This window comes from Hypanus sabinus, chromosome 2, assembly GCF_030144855.1.
Source record: "Hypanus sabinus isolate sHypSab1 chromosome 2, sHypSab1.hap1, whole genome shotgun sequence".
NCBI lineage: Eukaryota > Metazoa > Chordata > Chondrichthyes > Myliobatiformes > Dasyatidae > Hypanus > Hypanus sabinus.
This window is the reverse complement of record NC_082707.1, coordinates 163267455-163293542: the sequence shown is the minus strand read 5'-3', so window position 1 is coordinate 163293542 and position 26088 is coordinate 163267455. Positions and strand designations below refer to the sequence as shown.

The following is a 26088-nucleotide window of genomic DNA, read 5'->3' as shown; positions in this document are numbered from 1 at the left end:
TCAAATGGAGTCGCCTTCTTGGATCCAGGAACAAAGCAGGAAGTCTTCCATAGCATCAGTATCTTTTCCTGACTCAGATTCCCATTGTAAAGGTGTTGCAAAATACCAGACAGCTGGCTCACTCAGGCCTTCAGTACCCTGGAGCTGGTACGTCACACCTGTACTTACTGGTACAGAAGAACAGTCAAAAGTTGCAATGAATAGCTTGAAGTGTCCACAAGGCCTTTGGTGGGGCCAAGGTCCTGGCCCTACCTCAGGCAAGTTATTATCTTAAGAAACATTTAAAGCAAGAAAAAATAAATAATTAACAATATTTTAAAATGTGTCTCTAATTAAAAACTAAAATCATTTAACAATGCACTTCATCCTCTTATTTAAGAGGACGAAATCTCCATTGAAATCAATGGGGCTTCTGATCTTGAAGAGCTGAGGGGACTCTATAAGATTCCCCCGGGAAACTTGACAAAATTGAACTCTAGTACTGGCATCCAGCAATGGAGTGCATTCATAGATGAGGCGCCATCTGTCATTCAACAAGTCTGGCACTTTGGCATTTGGCAGAGTTTAGGACTCTGCTGCCATTTCAACAGCTAATTGAAGCTGATTCTGTTTGAGACTGTTGGTATTTGTTAACAAGGAACTTTCCATTGCATCACACGCACATAATTAAAATAACATTAAGCTATGTTGGTTATTGTTCTGAAATTTGAATTGCCCTACCTCATCCCCAAAAGGTGCTAGGATCTAGATGTAGCTGTGCCAAATCTAGATGTAACTTCCAGCATTACCTTGGTACTTTTGTCAGATCAATCATCCTTTCTTTCTTCTTGGAGTAATCTTATGTCTTTTATATTTATTTGTTGAAAGAAATGAGGACCATGACGTCTTCTCACAGATGATCAGCCTACATACGTTTGTTGAATATTGGTTATAGTGATTAAGTATTAAGTGACTACAAGGAGCATGTGGACACAAATCTACAAAAGAATTGGAGAATCAACAAGAGATTAATCCTGGTGATGCACTATCAATAACTCCAAAAAACTGGAAGTAGAGTAAGTACTGAAAGGCTTTTATTAGCATCAAAATGGACCATGTCCATGCTGGATGACTGTGGGAGGAGCAGAGACACAATCACCTTTATCCAGGGGTCTGTGGGAGAAGCCACAGGAGCAGTCAGCAGAGGGGCGTGTCCAGACAGGTATACATGGTTTACCTAGAAAAGACTAAAAGCAGAAATGTATGTTTACTTAACCCTTCAGTCTATAATAGAAATGAACTGCACTAAATTTCTATGTTAATGTAGCAAATGGTTTGTGGAAATCTCTTACTGGCGGCATTGGCATCATTATTATAACATTAACAGGAATAACTTGCCTTCTGACTAACATTTAACTTTCATATTCCACCCCGATTGTCCATCATGTTTCCAGTTAATTTCAAGGTAAAAATTGCGTTATTAGATATTATCACTCAGGTTTAAATTTAATTCAAAATGAATATAAAAAAGCAGTAAATCAATGTTTAATTACAAGTAAGCAAGAGATGAATTTCATATTTATTAGAAGGCTTTAATGAAACAAGAGTAAATCTCTTCACAGTTCCACCAGAATTTTTGATTTGAGTCCCCAATAAGTGTAATGAGTCTCTCTCTTTTCAGAAATAATGGATGGAAAGGGACCTGCTGATGTAAGAAAGACTCAGATCTTAATAATTCCAGTGGCTGGTGTCATACGCATACAAGGGTGGAGATTAGTTGTCACTAATCAATCATTACAGCTTCAAGCCATCCCTGGTTTACCTTCCCAAGGTGCATCAGCTCACAGTTCAGGAAGGCAAATTCTGTTAGAATATAGAAACTGAAAGGAACTTAGGTGTGTTGATGTAGAAAGGGATCTTAGGGTGCAAGCCCAAAGCTTCCTGGAAATAGTGACACCAGTGGACAAAGAAGTGAAAAGAAAACATTCGCTATATTTGTCTTCAGAGGCCTAGGAATTGAGGGAGCAGAAGGATTGGCATGTCATCACCTCCTCTGGCAGCTCATTCCTAATGTTCACCATCCTCAGTTCTTCTTTAAATTTTTCCCCTCTTACCTTGTATCTGTGCCCTGTCATTCTAGACTCCCCACTTTGGGGAAGGATTCTGACTATCCTATCTATGCCCCTCATAATTATATAAATTTCCAGAAAGTCTCCAACAGTGAGGATAAACCCAATCTATCCCATCGTTCCTCATAACGACAGGCCTTCATCCCAGGCAACACCCTAGTAATAATCATCTGTACTCTCCCTTTTGCTGCCCTACCTTGCTGTGGTGTGTCAACCTTAACTGCATGCACTACACTACCCATGGTCTAAGCAATGAGAGTTTTAAAGAAGAACTGAGGTTTGTGAATATTCGGAATGAGCTGCCAGAGGAGGTGAAGGAGGCAGATCCAATCTTTAAAGGACATTTGAACAGTATAGGAAAAGAGGAGAATCTTGGCATATTGCCAAGAAAATAGGATTAGTGAATGTAAGTATAATGTTCAGCACAGACAAGGAGAGCTGAAAAGGTCTGTTTTTGTGCAGTACGTTTCTATAATTCCTGCAATAAATTTTGTAATCTTGACGCAGTTTCCACTAGGTGTGACTGCATATAAACACATGTTGTAATGAAGTTTTCATACCAATTATCAATTTACTATATGATGTAACTTCAAAACATTAAACTGATTCAAAGGAAGTCCAAAATGTGTTCGAACTTCGGGTTTACTTTACGCGAGGCACATGCAGCGTCCCAGCTGCACCCAGTGACCCTGTGATCTCTGTCTCAGAGGCTGATGTTAGGCTGTCTTTAAAGAGAGTGAACCCTCGCAAGGCAGAAGGTCCCAATGGAGTACCTGGTAAGGCTCTGAAAACCTGTGCCAGCCAACTAGTTGGTGAATATTAGGAATGAGCTGCCAGAGGACATTTTCAACCGCTTACTGCTGCAGGCAGAAGTTCCCACTTGCATCAAAAAGGCAACAATTATACCAGTGCCTAAGAAGAATGATGTGTGCTGCCTTAATCACTACCGCCCGGTAGCATTCACATCAACAGTGATGAAATGTTTTGAGAAGTTGGTCATGACTAGACTGAACTCCTGCCTCAGCAAGGACCTGGACCCATTGCAATTTGCCTATCGCCACAATAGGTCAACAGCAGATGCAATCTCAATGGCTCTCCACATGGCTTTAGACCCCTGGACAACACAAACACCTAAGTCAGGATGCTGTTCATCGACTATAGCTCAGCATTTAATACCATCATTCCCACAATCCAGGTTGAGAAGTTGCAGAACCTGGGCCTCTGTACTTCCCTCTGTAATTGGATCCTCAACTTCCTAACCGGAAAACCACAATCTGAGCAGATTGGTGATAATATCTCCTCCTTGCTGACAATCAACACTGGCGCACCTCAGGGTTGTGTGCTTAGCCCACTGCTCTACTTTCTGTATACATATGACTGTGTGGCTAGGCATAGCTCAAACACTGTCTACAAATTTGCTGACGATACAACCATTGTTGGTAGAATCTCAGGTGGTGATGAGAAGGTGTACAGGAGTGAGATATACCAATTAGTGGAGTGGTATCACAGCAACAACCTTGCACTCAATGTACGTAAGACATAAGAGCTGATTGTGGACTTTCAGGAAGAGTAAAATGAAGGAACCCAGACCAATCCTCATAGAGGGATCAGAAGGCAGTAGACAGGTAGCGCAGGAGTCCCCTGAGGTCATCTCCCTCCTAAACAGATATACTGTTTTGGATACTGTTGGGGGAGATGTCTCATCAGGGGAAGGCAGTAGCAGCCGAGTTCATAGCACCATGTGTGGCTCTGCGGCACAAGAGGGAAGGAAAAGGAGTGGGAGAGCTATAGTGATGGGGGTTCGATTGTAAGAGGAATAGATAGGTGTTTCTGCAGCCGCAAACGAGACTCCAGGATGGTATGTTTCTTCCCTGGTGCAAGGGTCAAAGATGTCTCTGAGCGGCTGCAGGACATTCTGGAATGGGACAGTGAACAGCCAGTGGTTGTAGTGCACATGGGTACCAACAATATAGGTAAAAACAGGATGCGGTCCTACAAAGTGAATTTAGGGAGTTAGGAGATAAACTAAAAAGTAGGACCAGAAAGGTAATAATCTCTGGATTACTACCAGTGCCACGTGCTAGGCAGAGTAGAAATAGGAGGATATTTCAGATGAATACGTGGCTTGAAAAATTGTGCAAGGGGGAGGGATTCACATTTCTGGGGCATTGGAACCAGTTCTGGGGGAGGTGGGACCGGTATAAACAGGACGGTCTGCACCTGGGCTGGACTGGAACCAATGTCCTAGGGGGAGCGTTTGCTGCTGCTGTTCAGGGGGATTTAAACTAATGTGGCGGGGGGATGGGAACAAGTGCAGAGAGACAGAGGGGTGTAAAATGAGGGTAGAAGCAAAAAGTAGTAAGGTGAAAAGTAAAAGTAGCAGGCAGGCAAATCCAGGGCAAAAAGCAAAAAGAGCCACTTTTCAACATAATTGTGTAAGGGCTAAGAGTGTTGTAAAAACAAGCCTGGAGGCTTTGTGTGTCAATGCGAGGAGCATTCGTAACAAGGTGGATGAATTGAATGTGCAGATAGTTATTAATGAATATGATATAGTTGGGATCACAAAGACATGGCGCCAGGGTGACCAAGGATGGGAGCTCAACATCCAGGGATATTCAATCTTCAGGAGGGATAGACAGGAAAGAAAAGGAGGTGGGGTGGCATTGCTGGTTAGAGAGGAGATTAACGCAATAGAAAGGAAGGACATTAGCCTGGAGGATGTGGAATTGATATGGGTAGAGCTGCATAACACTAAGGGGCAGAAAACACTGATGGAAGTTGTGTACAGGCCACCTAACAGTAGTAGTGAGGTTGGGGATGGCATTAAACAGGAAATTAGAAATACGTGCAATAAAGGAGCAGTAGTTATAATGGGTGACTTCAATCCACATATAGACTGAGTGAACCAAATTGGTAAGGGTGCTGAGGAAGAGGATTTCTTGGAATGTATGCGGGATAGTTTTCTGAACCAACATGTTGAAGAACCAACTAGGGAGCAGGCCATTCTAGATTGGGTATTGAGCAATGAGGAAGGGTTAGTTAGCAACCTTGTTGTGCGAGGCCCCTTGGGTAAGAGTGACCATAATATGGTGGAATTCTTCATTAAGATGGAGAGTGACATAGTTAATTCAGAAACAAAGGTTCTGAACTTAAAGAAGGGTAACTTTGAAGGTATGAGATGTGAATTAGCTAAGATAGACTGGCAAATGATACTTAAAGGGTTGACGGTGGATATGCAATGACAAGCATTTAAAAATTGCATGGATGAACTACAACAATTGTTCATCCCAGTTTGGCAAAAGAATAAACCAGGGAAGGTAGTGCACCCATGGCTGACAAGGGAAATTAGGGATAGTATCAAGTCCAAAGAAGAAACTTATAAATTAGCAAAAAAAAAAGCGGCAACTTGAGGACTGGAAATTCAGAGGCCAGCAGAGGAGGACAAAGGGCTTAATTAGGAAAGGGAAAAAAGATTATGAGAAAAAGCTAACAGGGAACATAAAAACTGACTGTGAAAGCTTTTATAGATACGAGAAAAGAAAAAGATTGGTCAAGACAAATGTAGGTCCTTTACAGTCAGAAACAGGTGAACTGATCATAGGGAACAAAGACATGGCAGACGAATTGAATAACTACTTTGGTTCTGTCTTCACTAAGGAGGACATAAATAATCTTCCGGAAATAGTAGGGGACCGAGGGTCCAGTGAGATGGAGGAACTGAGGGAAATACATGTTAGTAGGGAAGTGGTGTTAGGTAAATTGAAGGGATTAAAGGCAGATAAATCCCCAGGGCCAGATGGTCTGCATCCCAGAGTGCTTAAGGAAGTAGCCCAAGAAATAGTGGATGCATTAGTGATAATTTTTCAAAACTCCTTAGATCCTGGATTAGTTCCTGAGGATTGGAGGGTGACTAATGTAACCCCATTTTTTAAAAAAGGAGGGAGAGAGAAACCGGGGAATTATAGACCGGTTAGCCTGACATCGGTGGTGGGGAAAATGCTAGAGTCGGTTATCAAAGATGTGGTAACAGCACATTTGGAAAGAGGTGAAATCATCGGACAAAGTCAGCATGGATTTGTTAAAGGAAAATCATGTCTGATGAATCTTATAGAATTTTTTGAAGATATAACTAGTAGAGTGGATAGAGGAGAGCCAGTGGATGTGGTATATTAGATTTTGAAAAGGCTTTTTACAAGGAACCACACAGGACATTAGTGTGCAAACTTAAGGCACACAGTATTGGGGGTATGGTATTGATGTGGATAGAGAATTGGTTGGCAGACAGGAAGCAAAGAGTGGGAGTAAACGGGACCTTTTCAGAATGGCAGGCAGTGACTAGTGGGGTACCGCAAGACTCAGTGCTGGGACCCCAGTTGTTTACAATATATATTAATGATTTAGATGAGGGAATTAAATGCAGCATCTCCAAGTTTGCGGATGACACAAAGCTGGGCGGCAGTGTTAGCTGTGAGGAGGATGCTAAGAGGATGCAGGGTGACTTGGATAAGTTAGATGAGTGGGCAAATTCATGGCAGATGCAATTTAATGTGGATAAATGTGAGGTTATCCACTTCGGTTGCAAGAACAGGAGAACAGATTATTATCTGAACGGTGGCTGATTAGGAAAAGGGGAGATGCAATGAGACCTGGGTGACATTGTACACCAGTCATTGAAGGTGGGCATGCAGGTACAGCAGGCAGTGAAAAAGGCAAATGGTATGTTGGCATTCATAGCAAAAGGATTTGAGTACAGGAGCAGGGAGGTTCTACTGCAGTTGTACAAGGTCTTGGTGAGACTGCACCTAGAATATTGTGTGCAGTTTTGGTCCCCTAAACTGAGGAAAGACATTCTTGCCATTGAGGGATTACAGAGAAGGTTCACCAGATTGATTCCTGGGATGGCAGGACTTTCATATGAAGAAAGACTGGATCGACGAGGCTTATACTCACTGGAATTTAGAAGATTGAGGGGGGATCTTATTGAAACATATAAAATTCTAAAGGGATTGGACAGGCTAGATGCAGGAAGATTGTTTCCGATGTTGGGGAAGTCCAGAATGAGGGGTCACAGTTTAAGGATAAAGGGGAAGCCTTTTAGGACTGAGATGAGGAAAAACTTCACACAGAGAGTGGTGAATCTGTGGAATTTTCTGCCACAGGAAACAGTAGAGGCCTGTTCATTGGCTATATTTAAGAGGAAGTTAGATAAGGCCCTTGTGAAAAAAGGGATCAGGGGGTATGGAGAGAAAGCAGGTACAGGGTTCGGAGTTGGATTATCAGCCATGATAATACTGAATGGCGGTGCAGGCTCGAAGGGCCGATTGGCCTTCTCCTGCACCTATTTTCTATGTTTCTATGTTTTTAGAAGTGGAGAGAGTGAGCAGTTTCAAGTTCCTGGGTGTCAAGATCTCTGAGGATCTAACCTGGTCTCAACATATTGATGTAGTTATAAAGAAGGCAAGACAGCGACTATACTTTATTAGGAGTTTAAAGAGAATTGGCATGTCAACAAATACACTCAAAAACTTTTGTAGTTGTACCGTGAAGAGCATTCTGACAGGCTGCATCACTGTCTGGTATGGAGGGGCTACTGCACAGGACTGAAAGAAGCTGCAGAAGGTTGTAACTCTAGTGAGCTCCATCTTGGGTACTAGCCTACAAAGTACTCAGGTCATCTTCAGCAAGTGGTGTCTCAGAAAGGCAGCGTCCTTTATTAAGGACCTCCAGCACCCAGGGCATGCTCTTTTCTCACTGTTACCATCAGTTAGGAGGTACAGAAGCCTGAAAGCATGCAATCAGCTATTCAGGAACAGCTTCTTCCCCTCTGCCACCTGATTCCTAAATGGACATTGAATCACTGGACACTACTTCACTTTCTTTTAAATATACAGTATCTCTGTTTTTGCACGTTTTAAAAAATCTATTCAATATACATAATTGTTTTACTTGTTCATTTATTATTTGTTATTATTTTATTATATTTTTCTGTTCTTTTATGTGTTGTATTGAACTGCTGCTGCTAAGTTAACAAATTTCATGTCACATGCCAGTGATAATAAACCTGATTCTGATCTGATACATGTCACATGGTAGCATGAGAATGCATGCAATTTGTGTATTTAAACATATAACCTGCAGTTAATTATTTAAAGCAACAAGAATGTTTAATCAACTATATACATACCAGATTACTCAAATATTACTGAGATATTAAATATGCAACACTCCTCCCTGCTTAGTTATAAACTCCAATTCAATAGAGAATGCATTCCAACTGTATACACAGTATGTTTAGTACAACTAATATACAGTATATGGATATCCGCAGTATAGCAAATTTTAAATTGTCCCATTCAGGCCTGAAGCTTTAATCGCTCTGGAGCCTTTCTTACTCTTGTGGGATAATGTCTTTCCCGATCGGGGAATCACTCCGCCTGGTAGGTGCGACTTCTGGCTGTGAAGTAATCTCAAATTCTGGGGCTGCCTCCACGGAGGCTGTAGTACGTGACCTAGAGGTCACAGTAAATGATTCTGATAGTGGTAGCCACCTTTCTTCTGCTCCTTTTTCTTCTTCTAATTTGTGCATCTTGATCTTGGAAAGGTGCACTTAGTTCACTGAAGTATTCTCTTAATCTCTCTGTTGCTCCTGTTTATGAGCTGATCTCTCCTCCTGGTTTCCTCCTCCACAGCACGATGTGGCAAATCTTCTTATTTCACATCTCCACTGACTCCTTTCTTTCTGGCTTTCCATTCATCCAGCTGGGCTTTGGTCGTTGCATTTACTCTTACAAACAGCCTTTTGTCTTCCACTTGAGGTTCATACAATAACCTTAATGCACGCAGAGTAGTTTTCGGTTCTTTATATTCGCAAAAGCTGAGTGCTTGCAACTTTCCAGAAGCTCCGTGAACTCTCTTCCTGTTTAAAACCAAGACACATTTTGCATATAACTGTCTGATTAACATATCAAAAATCTTTCTCAGATGTATTGCTTACTAAAAGTGTTGCAGTCAGACCACTTTCTTCACTTTCACACTTCCTCTGAGCAACATGGGTCCTTCCTTGGTCCCATATGCCCCCCACGGAGCATATGGAGGCACGGAGGTTGCAACCAACACCTGTTTGGGCAATAGTTCATGGTGTTTGGCATGGTGACTGTTGTGGCATCATCCACTAACTTCCTTAATTTGTTTTCAGTTGGCTTCATTGCAGAGAATGTGGCATGCAAACAGTGGATGGGTCTCCAATCAAGTTGTACTTGTCTCAGCCAATCACACACTGACAATGCTGGCCCTCCTGTTTTTACTACATACAAACCCAATGTGGCTTACTGGTTGATGTATTTTACTGTTATGAATGTCATTCCCACAGGAATTTGCTTTTCTCCCGTATAAGTTCTTAAATGGCTATCTGCAGGCTTCAGTTAGTATCTAATATGCCTCTCAAGCTCATTTTGTGGAATGACTGAAACAGCCAAACCAGTGTCCAATCCATTACAATTAATTTGCCATTCTCTTCTGGCATAAGCCATCTTGCTTGTCTATTGTTAATTTTATCAATGCTGCACAGTCCTGTGACACTCCCAGCATTATCAGATTTTTCATCAACAGCATGCAGATTAGTGCTCTTCTTGAAACTGCAGATTGATGATTTTAACTTTTTCTCTTCCCTGAACAGTCCATTTATTTTTGTCTTCCCAAAATGGTCTTTGTATGTGACCCACTTTTTTGCATTTTTGGGAAGTTTCACCTTTAAATCTGTATTTGTTTGGTGAATTGAACCTCTGCCACACACAACGATAACAAAATTTGTTCACCCAAGCTGATTTCTGTTTTTATAATGCCATTTTGTTCAAGCTCACTTTTGTTTCTGACTGCAGTTCAATTGTATCTGTCTGTGGTTTCCATTGAAACAGCGATTTCAACTGCTCTATAGAATGTAAGTTGTGCCTCAGGAGCTGTTTTTGATTGCTTTATTTTAAGATTACACAATCTAAATGATCTTTTAGTGTATCATTAAGCCTATTACTAAACTGACAATGGTCAGACCATCTCTTCAATTCCACAATGTATGCTGAAATGGACTCTCCTTTTTGATTTTGTTTCTGAAGCCTAAAGTGTTCTGCATTCAACGCTGGCTTTAGCTCTAAATGTTCCTGCATAACTTTTACAATATCAGCAAAGATCACTTATGCTGGTTTGGTTGGACCAGTCAAAATTTGAAGCAAACTGTATGCCTTTAAACCAAAAGCACTAAGCAAAATTGGTACTAATTTCTCATTGGGATATTTCTTTGCTTCCATTTGGTCAGTATATACTTTGAGCTCATAGGACTAGATGTTTCAATCCCTTTGACAAAGCAGATCCTAAGTCAGGTCATATCATAGAGATCTTGAGGTGAGGCTCGGTGGTGATGCACCATCAATAACTCTCTGAGACGTGAGGCGAAATATCAGCTTTTATTGACTGGAAGAAAGAACAAGCAACAAGTGACCACCATACTACATCCTGGAGACTGAGGGCAGGGCTCAGGCCTCAATCGTCTTTATACCGGGGTCTGTGGGAGGAGCCACAGGAGCAGTCAGTGGGGGGGGGGGGGGCCGTGTCCAGACGGGTATATATAGTTCACCACAGGTGGGTGGCAGATGCTTCCCAGGGGTCATCGGGTGGGCACCCACTTTCTTAAATGTTCTGTCAATTCAAGCCTACTACATCTCCAGAGGGCTGAACAGTGCAACCTGGCATCCCAGGTGCAGTCCCCTTTACATCTGGCCACCCATGTGTCATTTTAGGGCACAGCTGCTGTCACTTCTTTTCATCCATAACCATTGGCTGCTTCACTCAGCTACTTCCGAGAATTCTTTTATAGCTCGGCGCTGGCCCTAGCCCTGGCCTTGGATTCCCAACCCCTTCAGCAATCTGACCCTGGAAATCATCACTACTGCGAAAATCTGCACCTTCCATCCACACTGCTCAACATCCGTGGCTAGCTCAACGTATCTTACATGTTTCTGCTCATACGCCTCAAAGACTGCACCTTCCCAGGGCATTGTGAGCTCTCACATTACTACAGTTTTCAGTCCGCTGGACCACAAGACCAAGTCTGGTCTGAGGGTTGTAGTAGCTATTTCTGGGGGGAAACATTAGCCTTTTGTCAAGGTTGACAGCTGTGTTCCAGTCACAGGCAGGCTGACAACAACCATGTCACTGAGGATGGCGCTGTCTGTCCTCGCCGGACAAAGGGGATGGTGGTTCGTCCAGTCATATGGGGCTTAGAGTTGTTATTCAGCCTTTGCTTCTCCACAACAGACACCAAACGTCTGAGGACCTCACTGTGCCTCCACGTGTATCTTCCTTGAACCGAGCTTCAGATCATTGGGTCAGAGGTTTTTTGGGAGTTAGGAGAACATCATAAACAGCTCTTATAAGGAAGCTACACTTCCTTAGCTTAGCTGTCTCTAAACTTGTCACAATCTCCTCCACTCCTATATGGACCTTTACAGCCATTTGTGAATGGCCTACTGATTAAAAACTTTCATCTGCTTGTCTTGCTTATTAAACTGCTGAATAATTTAAATTGCAGCATTGAATTTGAAATCTAATGGCTCCTATTTGAACGCTATCCAGCCTCAGCATGTGACTTGCCTTACTAGTCCTTTATAATCAACCAATAATACTCAAAGTTATTCTACACTCATTCTAATAAAGCTGAATTTTCAGAAGTTCTCCTGAACTTAATCAATATAAGTTTCTGTGTCAATATTCAGAATGAAAACTGACTATAGGCTTGCCATGGAGTGATGGCTTACACTTCCCAGCTGTCACCTTGAACTCTCAAGGAAGTCCAGTGCACAAACCACTCCACTCACTGCCTTCAAAATGGCGTTACTTTTGTTATTTTATGCTCTTGAATTCTATGAAATTTGTATTCGTAAATCCATGCACTAAATAGGAACAAAATTACATTCAGTTGTCCTCTTTCTCCTACCCTCTGACTGGAAGGTAATTCTTCTTTGTACTTAGTTATTTGCAAATCAACTATCAAGTAACATTTATCTGTCTGGCACCAGCAAAGTGCAGTCAGTAAGGATAAGCAGCAACGCACTGCCACAATTATTCTCAACACTAGCATCCGCAGCCCCCTGTTCTACTCCCTTTACACACATGAGTGTGTGGCCAGATTTTTTTTCTCTAACTCCACCTATAAATGTATAGATGCTATCATTGTAGTTGATGTATCTCAAATCATCACGTGTCAGAGTACATGAAGGTTAGCAAAACAAAAGAGCTGCCCATTGACTTTAGGAAGAGGAAGAGGACAATGCAATGCTCCTGTTTCCATCAATAGTGCTGAAGTCAAGAGGGTTGAGAGTTTCAAATTCACAGGAGTGAAGATCACTAATCCTGGTCCAGCCATGACCAAGAAAATTTACCAATGCCTCTACTTCTTCAGGAGGATAAGGAAATTTGGCATGTTCCCTTCGACTCTCACCACTGTTTGTCAATGCATTATTGAAAGCATCCTATTCAGAAGCATCACAGCTTGGCACGGCAACTGTTCTGACAACAAGAAACAGCAGAGGGTCATGGACATAGCTCAGCAAATCATCAAAACCATCCTCCTTGCCATTTATGTTTCTCACTGCCTCAGTAATGCAGCTAGCATAATCAAAGGCCCCAGCCATCCTGAACATTCTCTTCCCCAGCCCCCTCAAATTGTGTACAAGATACAAATTCTGAAAACACGTCCCATCAGGCTCAAGGACAGTTTCTATCCCATTGTTATATGAATATTTAATGTTTCCCTAGCACAATAGACTCTTGACCACTCAATCTACCCCAAGCTTTACTGTCTATCTGCACTCTACATTATCTGTACTGTAACACTTCATCCTGCATTCTATTCACTGAGATGATCTGTATGAACAAAGGCAAGCTTTGCACTGTACATGTGACAATTTTAAACCAGATTACCAATTTCAATGTACTATCTCAGAATCTCCCCTGAAAGGTGGATAGAGTTTTCCCACTCTATATCCTTTCTGTAGCTGCCCTTTTTTTTAACCCTTAATGAGACAGCTCTGCAAACTGGGCAATCCTGATCTCCTCCAAATCCCAAGAACTTTCTACAGGGGCACAATTGAGAGCATCCTGACTGGCTGCATCACTGCCTGGGATGGGAACTGTACCTCCCTTAATCGCAGGATTCTGCAGAGGGTGGTGCAGACAGCCCAGCGTATCTGTAGTAGTGAACTTACCATGACTCAGGATATTTACAAGGACAGGTGTGTAAAAAGAGCCTGTAGGATCATTGGGGACCCGAGTCACCCCAACCACAATTTATTCCAGCTGCTACCATCCGGGAAGCAGTACCGCAGCATAAAAGCCAGGATCAACAGGCTCCGGGACAACTTCTTCCACCAGGCCATCAGACTGATGAACTCACAGTGACTTGTGTGTACTCAGTATTACATTGACTGTTCTATTTATTATAAATTATTATAAATGACTATGATTGCACATGGCATATTTAGATGGAGACGTGACATAAAGATTTTTATTCCTCGTGTATGTGAAGGATGTAAGAAATAAAGTCAGTTCAAATTCTTTCCCCTGCTGCCCCTTCCCACCCTCCGTGCAGCTTAAGGCCAACTTGTTCTCCCTTTTTCCCACTTCTGAGGAGCAGTTTCTACCTGAATCATTAACATTTTTCTCTTCCTACGCATGCTACCTGAGATCCAGCATGTTCTGTATTTATTTCAGATTTCTAGTACCTGCAGATTTGGGATGATCAATCAGAAATCCATGCTGGCTCTCTGTAATTAATTCAGACCCCTCTAAGTACCCGTTAATTTGTCCAAGATTATTGTTTCTCAATTCTTACTCACCTCCAGTTTTAAGTTGACATCTTATAGCTTTCAACATGTTCTTGCATGTTTTTTAAAGCAGTTATGTTTCATATGACATTTTCCTATATTATTTGGCACTTTCCCTGTATCTAGGAAGAATTGGAAGATTAAGGCATATCTTCCACCATCTCCATCCCTACTTTTCTAATAGAATTAGGGTGTCACTCATGCAGATCATCTACTGAAAGCATGTTCTGCCCCATGATTTACCTCTATTTCCCCTGTTCCTGCTAATATTTTGTCCTCAGAAAGCAAAAGTGCGGGAGGCCATGGACTAGTTCCTTATCTTTAAATATATTTCACTGTTCTACACCAAGTTCTGCTCTTTCAGCAATTTGAAACAAAAAGCTTGAAAAGCTTTTCATAAAACCTTTTAAACAAATTACTTTTTCAGTAACTTATTTTTCTAATCAACAGAATTGTGTTTATAACAAATTAACATCTGCATTTCACAATATCTTTAATTGTGACTTTGAACTAACAGGAAAAAGGATGCATACCAGTTTTACCAGTTGCAGAAATATCAGCTGAGTAATTCATTTACTTCACATGTTGCTCATTATATAATGGAAAATCCAGGCTGTTTAATGTTTGATATATTTTATGGCTAGCATCTGCCATCTAGTGTTACAGAAGTGTAGTGTCCTTCCAAATAATCACTGACAAAAACATCAGTCAATAACTTGAAGGCAACACGAGTGAATCTGCAGATGCTGGAAATAAATAAAAAACACAAAATGCTGGCAGAACTCAGCAGGCCAGACAGCATCTATGGGAAGAGGATAAGAAGTGGCCATTTCCCATTTCCCTCCAGCCTATCACTTCCTAGCTCATAACTTTATCCCTCCCCCCACTTCTTATGCCCCCTCGACCATCCCATGTTACTTCACTCCTGATGAAGGGTTTCGGCCCGAAATATCGTCACTACCTCCTCCCATAGATGCTGTCTGGCCTGCTGAGTTCTGCCAGCACTTTGTGTTTTTTAGTCAATAACTTGAGTTGTGATATATCTAATTCTTTACTTATGATGACAGAAGTTTACTGTGTGACCTCAATTATCTTGGAAAGCTGTAAACATATCACAACAGTGCAGTGTCAAAGTGTGTGTCCCTTTTATCTCCCCACAGATGAAGCCTTTTGGAAACCTACATCACCTGCTGCATATGTTGAAAGACAAGTGCCACAGGAGAGACATCAACAAATGGGTAAATAACAATGCATAGGCAAAGGGATCATAGTTGTGTAAGAGCTTGGCAAATGAAATAGTTCAAGTATTAAATATATTCGGCGTATGTTAGTTTGCAAATTAGAAACATAGAAAATCTACAGCACAATACAGGCCCTTCGGCCCACATAATTATGTACCTGGGTTACCCATAGCCCTCTATTTTTCTGAGCTCCATGTACCTATCCAAAAGTTTCTTAAAAGACCCTATCGTATCCGCCTCCACCACCGTTGCTGGCAGCCCATTCCACACACTCACCACTCTCTGCATAAAAAACTTACCCCTGACATCTCCTCTGTACCTACTCCCCAGCACTTTAAACCTGTGCCCTCTTGTGGTAACCATTTCAGCCCTGGGAAAAAGCCTCTGACTATCCTCACGATCAATGCCTCTCATCATCTTATACACCTCTGTCCGGCCACTCTCATCCTCCGGCGCTCCAAGGAGAAAAGGCTGAGTTCACTCAACCTGTTTTCATAAGGCATGCTCCCCAATCCAGGCGACATTCTTGTAAATCTCCTCTGCATCCTTTCTATGGTTTCCACATTATATAACACATCCTTTACGTGAAGCTTGTACCTGAGCAACAAAAGTACAAAAACTTATTTCACTTGGCATCATCCCCTTGGGATATTTCTTTCTCATTTGCAACAGGAAAGTTTGAAGATGGTCATTCTATCTTCTATTAACTACTTTGGCTAAAGAAGGTTTCAGTAAAAATTTTTAAAACGTTTTTTTTTACAGCATCACTTTTCTCAAAGCAATTCTAGAAGGTGTATTAATGTTTTTTGTATAATAGTATATACTTATGTAATATAATTTCTTCAGTCATCTTAGAACAATGAGTAACTTTTGATAGGTTTTATAGTCATAGGAATGGGCTGTGATAAGGATGCTGAATCTACATTTGAGAGTTTGATCGTTTTTCTCCATTTAGAGCTGCCAGAGCAGGAAAGTGGAGGAGCTAGCAGCTTTTTTAAAGTGTGTGGCAACTCAGCTAATAAAAGGAAGGTGGGGTACAGCAGAGTGGCCATTGTGGAAGTGGGCCAGTGTAGGAATGGGAATCTGAGGCTTTGGCTTGAGAGCCTCCAGCAAGGAGGCAAAGTTGCGAAGCAGTAAGAACAGGTAAAGTTCTTTTTATAGTAGTTAATTCAGGGCTCCCCAACCTTTTTTATGCCATACCATTAACCGAGGGGTCTGTGGACCCCAGGCCAGGAACCCCTGAGTTAAATAAAGGGACACCAAATTACAACCCATTGAGTGAAGAACAGATGCAGGATTAGGTGATGTGTTGCAGCTGCAAGATGTGGGAGCTGGTGGACTTCAAATGTTGTACCTGGTGACCGCATCTGCAGCAAGAGTTAGCTGCTTGAAGGATTCTGGCTCAAAGCTAATGGCTTGGATGCATCAGAGAGGGGGAGAGTACCCAGACACTATGTTTCAAGAGGAAGTCACATCTATTTCAGACTTGGTCTGTGGCCAGACACAAGAGAGCTTGCCTGTAAGTCAGGCCGACAGGGGGATCCAAGAAGTCATTCTGGAGGAGCCTCAGACCTTGAGCTTGTCCAACAGGGCTGGGTTTATGCTTCCTGTGCAGATGGGAGTGGAGACTGTAGGAAGGATGAGCAACCAAACTGTAGCACCATTATTCAGGGGGGCATTCAAGAGGGGGGACAGAAGCGAAATGTAATTAAACAACACGTAGCTGGGGGAATAGGCACATTTCTTTGTCACAAGAATCTAGAGTTCCAAAGGCTGTGTTGCCTGCCTGGTGCCCAGGTTTGGGACATTTCATCTGACCTGCAGAGCAATTTGGAGTGGGAGATGTAAAGCCTGGTTGGCATTGTCCATGTGGGTACCAGTGATGTAGGAAAAACAAGGGAAGAAGTTCTGCTGAGAGAATTTGAGCAGCTGGGGACTAAGTTAAAATGGAATCAAAAAGGTGTTAATCTCTGGATTGTTACTTGAGCCATGTACACATTGGCACATGTTTAATAAGATCAGAGCACTAAATGCATGGCTCAAGGGTTGATGTGGATGCAGTGGGTTTGAACTGGTGAGACACTGGCACCAGTATCGGGGAAGAAGGGAGCTGGTCCAATGGGGCAGCCTCTACCTGAGCCTAGCTAGGACCAGGGTCATAGCAAATTGCATAACTAAGGCTACGGATAAACTAAGTAGTAAAAGCGATGGGTTCAACAGATTGGAAAAGTATGAATTAAGTAAAAGGGAAGGAGAATGCAGGAGTGGTTACAAAAGTCTTCAGAATTGAAAATAAAGGCAAAAAGATCTGAAAGGGATAAAAATTTACCTTCTGGTGACATGAAGACAGAATTGAAAAGGGTGGTGAATACAAGATTGAAGGTGTTACAATATGTTTGAATGCACGTTGAATGCAAAATGAGGTAGATGAGCATATAGCACAGCTGGAAATTGACAGGAATGATGTTGAGGCCATCACGGAGTTATAGTTGAAAGAAGATCACAGCTGGGAGCTACACCTCCTATTGTAAAGACAGACAGGTGGGCAGTGGGCTTGGAGTGGCTCTTTCGATTTAAAAAATTGGAATCATATACAGGACTTGGAATATTAGCCTGGATGTGGCACACAAATTACAATGGAAGAGAAGAAATGGGAAAAGGGCAATGGTACAGTGGTCTCGGGGGTTTTCAATATACAGGTAGATTGGGAGAATCAGGCTTTCAGGTTATATGTTAATGATTTGGATGATGTGATTGATGGCTTTGTGGCTAAGTTTGCAGATGATACAAAGATAGGTGAGGGGTAGATAGTGTTGAGGAAGCAAAGAGTCTGCAGAAAGACATGGACAAATGACGAGAATAAGCAAAGAAGTGTTAGATGGAATGCAGTGTAGGGAAGTGTATGGTTATGCATTTTGTTACAAGGAATAAATGTGTAGACTATTATCTTGGTGGACCAAATTCAAAAATCAGAGGTGTAAAGGGACTTGGCAGTCCTAGTGTTGGATTCCCTAAAGGTTTATACTGTATGCAGATTGAGTCAGTGATAAGAGAAGCAAATGTTAGTCCAAGAGGATGAGAGTATTAAAGCAAGGATGTAATGCTTTATAAGGCATTGGTCAAACCATAATTGGAGTACTGTGAACAGTTTTGGGCCTCATACCTAAGAAAAGATGTGCTGGCACTGGAGATGGTCCAGAAGAAGTTTACAAGAATGATCCAGGGGTTAAAGGAGTTGATGTATGAGTAGCTTTTGATGACACTGGGCCTGTACTCAGTGGAAGTTAGAAGAATGAAGGAGGTTCTCATTGAAACCTACCAAATACTCAAAGGCATAAATAGAGTGGGCATGGAGAATATGTTTTAAACTGTGGAAAGTATAAAGCCAGAGGGAACAGCCTCAGAATCTAAGGGCATCCCTTTAGAACAGAGATGAGGAAGAATTTCTTTAACCAGAGGATAGCAAATCTGTGGAGGCCAGATCATTGGTTATTTCGACGTTGATAAGTTCTTGATTAGTAAGGGCATCAAAGGGGAGAAGTTAGAAGAATTGGGTTGAGAAGGAAAATAAATTTGCTATGATTGAAAGATGGTGCATACTCTGTAGGCCAACTGGCCTAATTCTGTTTCTATGTCTTATGACCTTAACCATTTGATGGCAAAAATGTCACAAATGTTTCAACCCTATATTAAATCAGATTTGATTCTTTCCTTTTAACTTGTCTCTATTTTTCTCACAGATTTCACTATTTTGCCATACATATTTGAAATCAAAAGCAGAACTGAAAAGAAGATGAAAGAAGCTTGTAAAGATGCAGTGAACGTGAGGGAAAGGGATAATAGGGTAAAACTAATGTGAGCAGTTGAGAGAACATAGAAAAAAGATGAGGGAGGATCAAAGTGCAGAGAACGAGAAGTGAGAACTGTAGCATGTCCTTTATAGCATACCTTCATACAGTAGTATTGATTGGACTAAGTGTATCTCATGATGACAGCAATTAGAAATAAATTGGTTTGAGAAGGCCTTGCTTTCTCTTTCAGATTCTCTGTAATTTAACTTCTGACATTTTTCTCAAGCTATCTTTTTGTTTGAGAGTTGTAATAATGCTGATTGTTTGTGTTAAGTGCAGCCAATGTTTTAATTATATTTCCCAGTAATTAGCTCTGCAATAGTTGATTACTGTTTGCTATGGGTTTTTTTTTGCCACTGCCTTTAGTAAAATATTTATGATTTTAAGAACATAATAAAAATTGGGCAACTGTTTTCATTATTTTACTCAAGTTTGTAATTAGGACCCTGTGGAATATTAGTACATAATATAAATACTGGAGGTTGTGAAGTGTTTGATCTGGTCTGTTCTAAAATCTTACATTTAATCAAGTCTTCTCCAGGTACCAGAAAAGTAGGTGTGCTTTTAATTGGCAGCAGCACCATATTTTCGCATGATAATTCCAATACACCTGAGGAACTCAAGTTTGTAAATATATTCCTTCAAATGATATTTATGACCTGGTCTCGTAGTTTCTTTCAAAGCTTGAATACCCTATGGTTCTTAGGTAGGATCACAGAATCAGATCTAATATTTCTTGAGGATATGGAATGTTTTAATCTATGAAGAATTACTTAGTGTTCAAGTTTGCCATTTTATATTTTGAGTGACCACATAAAGTAAAATATCCTAAGTACGTATTTGTACAGCATTTTTCACAAGCTTACAATAAAATTATTTGCACACCTTAAAGCTAGCTTAAAAAGTAGCTATTATGACAATGAAAGGAATTACACAGGACAATTTGTCATTAGCAAGCTCCAACGATCCACAATTGCAAATAGGATTTTAAAAAATGCCATTGGTTGAGAGTAGCACATTGGTCAGTTTCCAATTGTCTGTAATAGAAATACCTTCTAGCAAATCTGCCTTCGCTCAATATTTTACACCCCTTTGGAATGATGTTATTACAGTAAAAACTTCTAATAAACAGCTCAAAGAATCACGGCCATTCTTCTTCATGCAGATAATTGTTTTCATTGATACACTTTTTGGAAAACATGAGCAAATATATAACTTTGATTAATAGTATCTGTAAATGTTTTGGAGACTAATTTGAAGTTAAAATTGATTTATACTGAGTTAGTAATCTGTAATTATGATGCCTCTGATAAGCTCTCTGAAATATCTGCTACAAAAAAGGATAAACTTTAAAAAAATTGGGAATACTAATTATATCCCATAATAATTTAATGTTGCAAAATGTATGAAAATTATGAGGACAAATTTAGTAGTAACTATGATTTTCAATAGACAAATATATTTGTTTGAATTTACCTTTTTGCATTTATTCTCATTCCATCTCACAAATAACCAACTTAATGACATAAATGTTTGGCTGCAATTATATTTAAATTAGAGATTGACATTAATATTAAGATCAATACTAGAAGGCAAATAAACAAGGGAAAGCACAAAGAACATGTATTGTGGTTTTCTTTTTTTTTGCATGTATCTACTTGATTTTAAAATATACTTCTTTGTGCTTAATTGTATTTTCAGGAGCTTGTGTTTGTTGCCTTCCTGTTGCTTATGATCCTTTGCTTGCTGAACTTCGCAGTTGTCCAAACAGTGTGCAAATCAGCAGAGCTTCCTCCCAGTAAAAACAAACACTGGAAAAATCAGCAAACCCCAACCTGTGATGATCCTTGCAGGTGAGATGCTAATATCACTAATCCTGTTTGACACTTCAAAGATCAGTTGTGAATTTAGTTTTATTAGTTATTACTGAAATTCTAGTAATTTTTTTTAAAAATTGTGTCAGATGGGTTTTTAGATTAAAGTACTTCAACTTGTTCTATCAACTCTAATTTCATTACTACTCCTTGTTTGTTGTTTTCCTCATTTATACAGATATATCCAATTGTCCTTTAAATATTGTTAAAGTGACCGCTTTTTCTAGTCCTTTTCCAGTTTGGTTCTGCCCAGACATAGTGCAGAAAGGTGTGGCTAATTTTGGAAGTCTGTGAGTCTGAACAGCAGCATGCCTCATCACGTACTCTCAGAGTCTGCTGAATGACAGCTCAAGACAGGGAAGCTCATATTCTCCTCACTCCATAATTCTTATCCACTACTGTGCCCCATTCTTATAACATTGTTGTGATGTGACTGTTTGCATTGTACTCCATACTCCCTTCCCTCAAGGATCCCGGGAGGAAAATAAACATATTCTTGCCATATTATGTCACCAAGTAAATCTTCAGCCCATTGTTTAAGTCAGTTGCAGAGACAAGTATCAGAGAAATTGATCTCTGTGTTTGCCTTTTTTAAACACCTGAAATTATTATTTAGTTAACCATATGAAAATATATATAGCTTCATCATTAATTTTAAAATGAGTTATGTCTTTTTAATTCTTTAGAGATTTTGCAGCCAATGAAAACAAGTATATACTGTTTATCTTATCATTTTGAAATCTCCAGTATATCTTACGTTGAATGTTCCTGCTGTACTGAAGAAATACTAATTTTTCAAAACTTTCTTTATGACATCTTCAATCAACATCAGCTGAAGATTTTTCACCTAATATCATCCCAGAAGCCTGGGATTACTTTTATTTTTTATGACTCTTTCTCTTTTGAATTTTCTTCTTAAAAGTTTTCAATTCTGCACCTACAAATTTTTCTAACTTTTCATTATTTCCTGCCTGAGATCATGCAAGTTCCTATTGTTTATATCTGACACATATTTGTTCATGTCATTTAATTATTGTGTGTTTTATTTTTAATCTGTATGAGTTTGCCACACCCAACAATCAGCAGATTTGGAACATTAATACGTTGGGTGTCATACACCTGTAAGCTTTAAACAAACATCCCAAGTTGGATGGGCTTAGTTATTGACAACATTGGGGGGTTAATAAAGTTAAAACAGATCTCTGAAAATCCCTTAAAGCTTCTCTGATTATTTCAGAATCAGATTTATTATTACTGACTTATATTATGTGCAATGTGTTGTACTGTGAGACCAGTACAGTGTAGAGATAAAATTTGTACAAATTACAAAAATAAATAAATATTGCAAAGCAAAATGAGTATTAAGGTAGTGTTCATGTGTTGATAGACTGTTCAGATATCAGACAGTGGAGAGTAAGAAGCTGTTCCTGAATCATTAAATGTGGATCTTCAGGCTACCTTCTCTCTGATGGTAGTAATGAGAAGATGCCATGCCCCACATGGGAAGGATCTTTAGTGATGGATGCCACCTTCTCAAGGCACCGTGTCTTGAAGATGTCCTCAATGGTGGAGGGAGGATTGTGTTCATTATGGAGCTGGATGCACCTACAAACCTCAGCAGCCTCCTGCAATCCCGTGCGTTGGTGCCTCTATACCAGGCCGTGATGCAACCATTCTGAATGCCCTCCATCGTGCAAATATAGAAATCTGTAAATTTCTAGCAAGTCCAAACTATTTAAGGAATATGTAGGCTAGGACCTTATTTATTGATTCATAGGAGACTGAAGGGTATCCTTAGAGGTGTATAAAATTATGTGGGCCATAGACATGGTGCATAGTTACAGTCTTGAATCACAAATCTAGAGGACATAGGTTTCCTTGAAGCATCATGCTTACTATGTCTTAAACTATGATTTCTCTGCTGTAGTGTAAGGCTTTCTCAACATTCACATCTCTGGGGACTTAAATGTTATTGTCACCATAAGCAGTGGATCAAAATTTGTCCAGTATTGCAGGTGCCTATCTCCACTTGTTCGTGCTATAGATTCCAAAGGCCTGTCACTGACTCCAGTCTCATTTCTGTGCAACATCATAATGGATCACATCACTGCCGAGGGGTCTAATTTCATTCCTTTGCTGCTTACCACTGATAGTTGATGTGTTCTCCACATTGTCTGTCTACCCTAGTAGATACAGTTGGATGGTGAGATCTACAATTGGAGAAAACATCAGAGCTCAGATTGAGTGGTTGGTGGGCACTGAAACCACACAATAGTGTATGTTATAAGGATTGAGGCTTTGAATAATGTAGTCTCTGCACATGTTTTGTTCATTCACCTTTACTATCTTCTATTGGTGTTTGAATACCTGTTTAAGTGGTCAAAGTGAAATATAAAAGTAAGATCCATCTTCAGCTACTTTTTCTTGTGCACCTATCAGTGGTGTATTCACTTCCAGCATCCCACTGCTTGGTGACTCCAATTCTAGATGATGCCATTCAATGGCACAGAGTATTAATCTGCAAGTGTCATCATTCTTTTAGGTTTGTTCTCATTGAGACAGTCCCTGATGGGTTGGTCTATGCTGAAAATGCTTCAGGATATCAATCGATATACAACTCCTGGATGAACCTCATAAATATGGCAAACAGTAGCCTTGACATTGCCTCTTTCTATTGGACTCTTACTGGGGCTGATATAAATGTGACTGATCCCACCTCCAAATATGTAAGTAAAACTGTCCGTGTTAACCTCGTGCTTGGCTGTATTCGCTGGATGACATTGTGTTTTCTAGCTTTGGATTATAGAACAGTACAGCACAAGAATACACTCTTTGGCCTGTGGTGTCTGTCAACCATGATTTCAATTGGAACTAATCCCATTGTTTTGCACGTGGTCTATATCCCTCCGTTTCCCTGCCAGTTTATGTGCCTGTCTAAATGTCTCTTAAATGTTACAATCATATCACTTCCCCTGGCAATACAATCTAGACACCTGTAATTCTATGTTAAAAACATCATCCCATAAATCCCCTCTAAACTCCACCTGCTACCTTAAAAAATGTCCTCTAGTGTTTAACAGTTAAAATGGAATATTAGGTTAAGCTAGAATCAGAATGGTTTTTACTCAAACTCGACAAGTCAGAGAAAAGTTGGAGCTGATGTGAACTCTGACCATAATCTCACAATGATCCTTGGATGTGTCAATGGCACTAAAGAAATGGAGGACCCTGCTCAAAACGGATTACTGTTCGAGGAAAAAATAATATATTACAACACAGGCAATCTTAACTTCAGTGGTGGGGCAAATGGAGAATATTTTCAGGGAGAAAAATCAATTCAGTTGGGGAAACATGAGTTTGTGAAAATCAGTTTGCACGGAGTTGTTAAATTCTAACTTTACTGAGCCCTCTGATAAACTAACAGGGTTTATTGCAGGTAGGATTGTAGGTGACATATGGACAAGGACGTAGTTAAATTCTCCATTTAGAAAGTAGGGAGATGGAGCTAGGGAGTTTGGGTCGTGGGGCAGAGGGGTCCAGTGGTGGTCTAGATCTTGAAGTTTGACATATGGGGGAGAGGAGGTTGCAATAGGATGCTGTGAATTTGCAAAGATTGAAAGAATGACACTGATGTGAGAAACAGTTTGAGAGTCATATTGGTGAAGAATCAGATTGGATGCTGGTTTAGATCAAGCATCTGATCTGCAGTTGGTTGGGAGGGAAACGAATAGATGCGTTAGCTCACGATTGGCTGGGAGGGGTGAGGATCCTGATGGTGGTGGGGTTTGGAAACAATGAGAAAATGCTTCTATAATAGGTGACTATTATATCAAGCCTACCTATTATTGGTTCCAGAGATGAGGATCTGATCATATAGAACACTCTTAATAACAGTGATGCTGTGAGGTCCTGCTTCTGCATAAAAGGGCTGCAACATCTAGATGAAGGTTTCCAACTGTTGGATAAATCTAGGCTTTTCTATGCCTTAAGCTGTGAACTTCATTAGACCTGCAGCAAGTTCACAATATGTTTGTGATTAAAGTTGAATCTGAGCATGCAGTGCACAAAATTATTGCACCGTGCAGTCCAATTTCTAGGCCATGGTGCAAAGATGACTTGGGTATAGTCTTGACAAAGGCAGCAAATGTTTTTTTTTCCTCTGTAATCACAGAGAAGTGGTTAAAAGATTCCACATTACAAAGCTGGCAGAACAATTTGACCAGGCTGTGGATCGTGGGAGGCAAGGGGGAGGGAGCTATCAAAATTTCAGGAGTGGAATGGGTGTAGGGCATTATGGGGAGAATTAGGAACCTGGGGAAAGGACATAAAGGGCCAGGAGTTGAGGAAAGTAGTATCAAGTGTGAGGACATTGTCAATTGCAGGGTCTAGGATTTGGGGTAATGAGTGTAAAGATATTAAGAAGCTTTGAGGACAGGACATTGATAACAGGACAATGGGAGTCAAAACCAAGCACATTGGAGGGAAATTAACGAGCTGACTGCATCAAGTATATTTTGCATCAGGGAATGGGTAGTGAGATGGATCAATCATGATCAGATCATGGCCTGAGAAACACAGAGAGTTGTGAAGAGCAGTCAAGCTTCTGAATAAGGGTCTCAAATGACATCAGCAGCAAGATGAATGTGCAAAATAGGCTGAAAAATTCTAAAGAGAAAATTTATTGAAGATAACCCATCTGGAAGACTATTGATGTCTTAGATTTCTCATGCCTCATTTAAAGCGAAGCTGATTGTAGATGGTTCATGTTCTGTACGGAGGTCAGTGACCAGAGGTGTTTGCAGGGCTCAGTTCTGGGACCCCTCCTCTTTGTGATATTTATAAATGACCTGGATGAAGAAGAGGAAGGGTGGGTTAGTAAGTTTGCTAATGACACCAAGGTTGAGGGTGTTGTGGATAGTCTGGAGGATTGTCAGAGGTTACAGAGGGATATTGATAGGATGCAGAACTGGGCTGAGAAGTGGCAGATGAACTTCAACCCAGATAAGTGTGAAGTGGTTCACTTTGGTAGGTCCAATTTGAAGACAGAATATAATATAAATGGTAAGAATCTTGGCAGTGTGGAGGATCCATATTGACAGGACACTCATAGCTGCTGCGCAGGTTGACAATGTTGTTAAGAA

At 40.6% G+C, this 26088-nt stretch overlaps 1 protein-coding gene across 1 annotated transcript in view; it reads left to right on the top strand.

The window, feature by feature from the left end:
* Positions 1-982: 982 nt before the first annotated feature.
* Positions 983-26088, top strand: part of LOC132404001 (5'-3' exonuclease PLD3-like) — a 36500-nt gene continuing 11394 nt past the window's right edge. Inside the window, exons 1-4 of the mRNA XM_059987929.1 lie at positions 983-1055; positions 15142-15219; positions 20775-20926; positions 23490-23673. Of these exons, the coding sequence (XP_059843912.1) occupies positions 15142-15219; positions 20775-20926; positions 23490-23673 (414 nt within the window). The 5' untranslated portion in view covers positions 983-1055. The remainder of the gene's footprint in view (positions 1056-15141; positions 15220-20774; positions 20927-23489; positions 23674-26088) is intronic.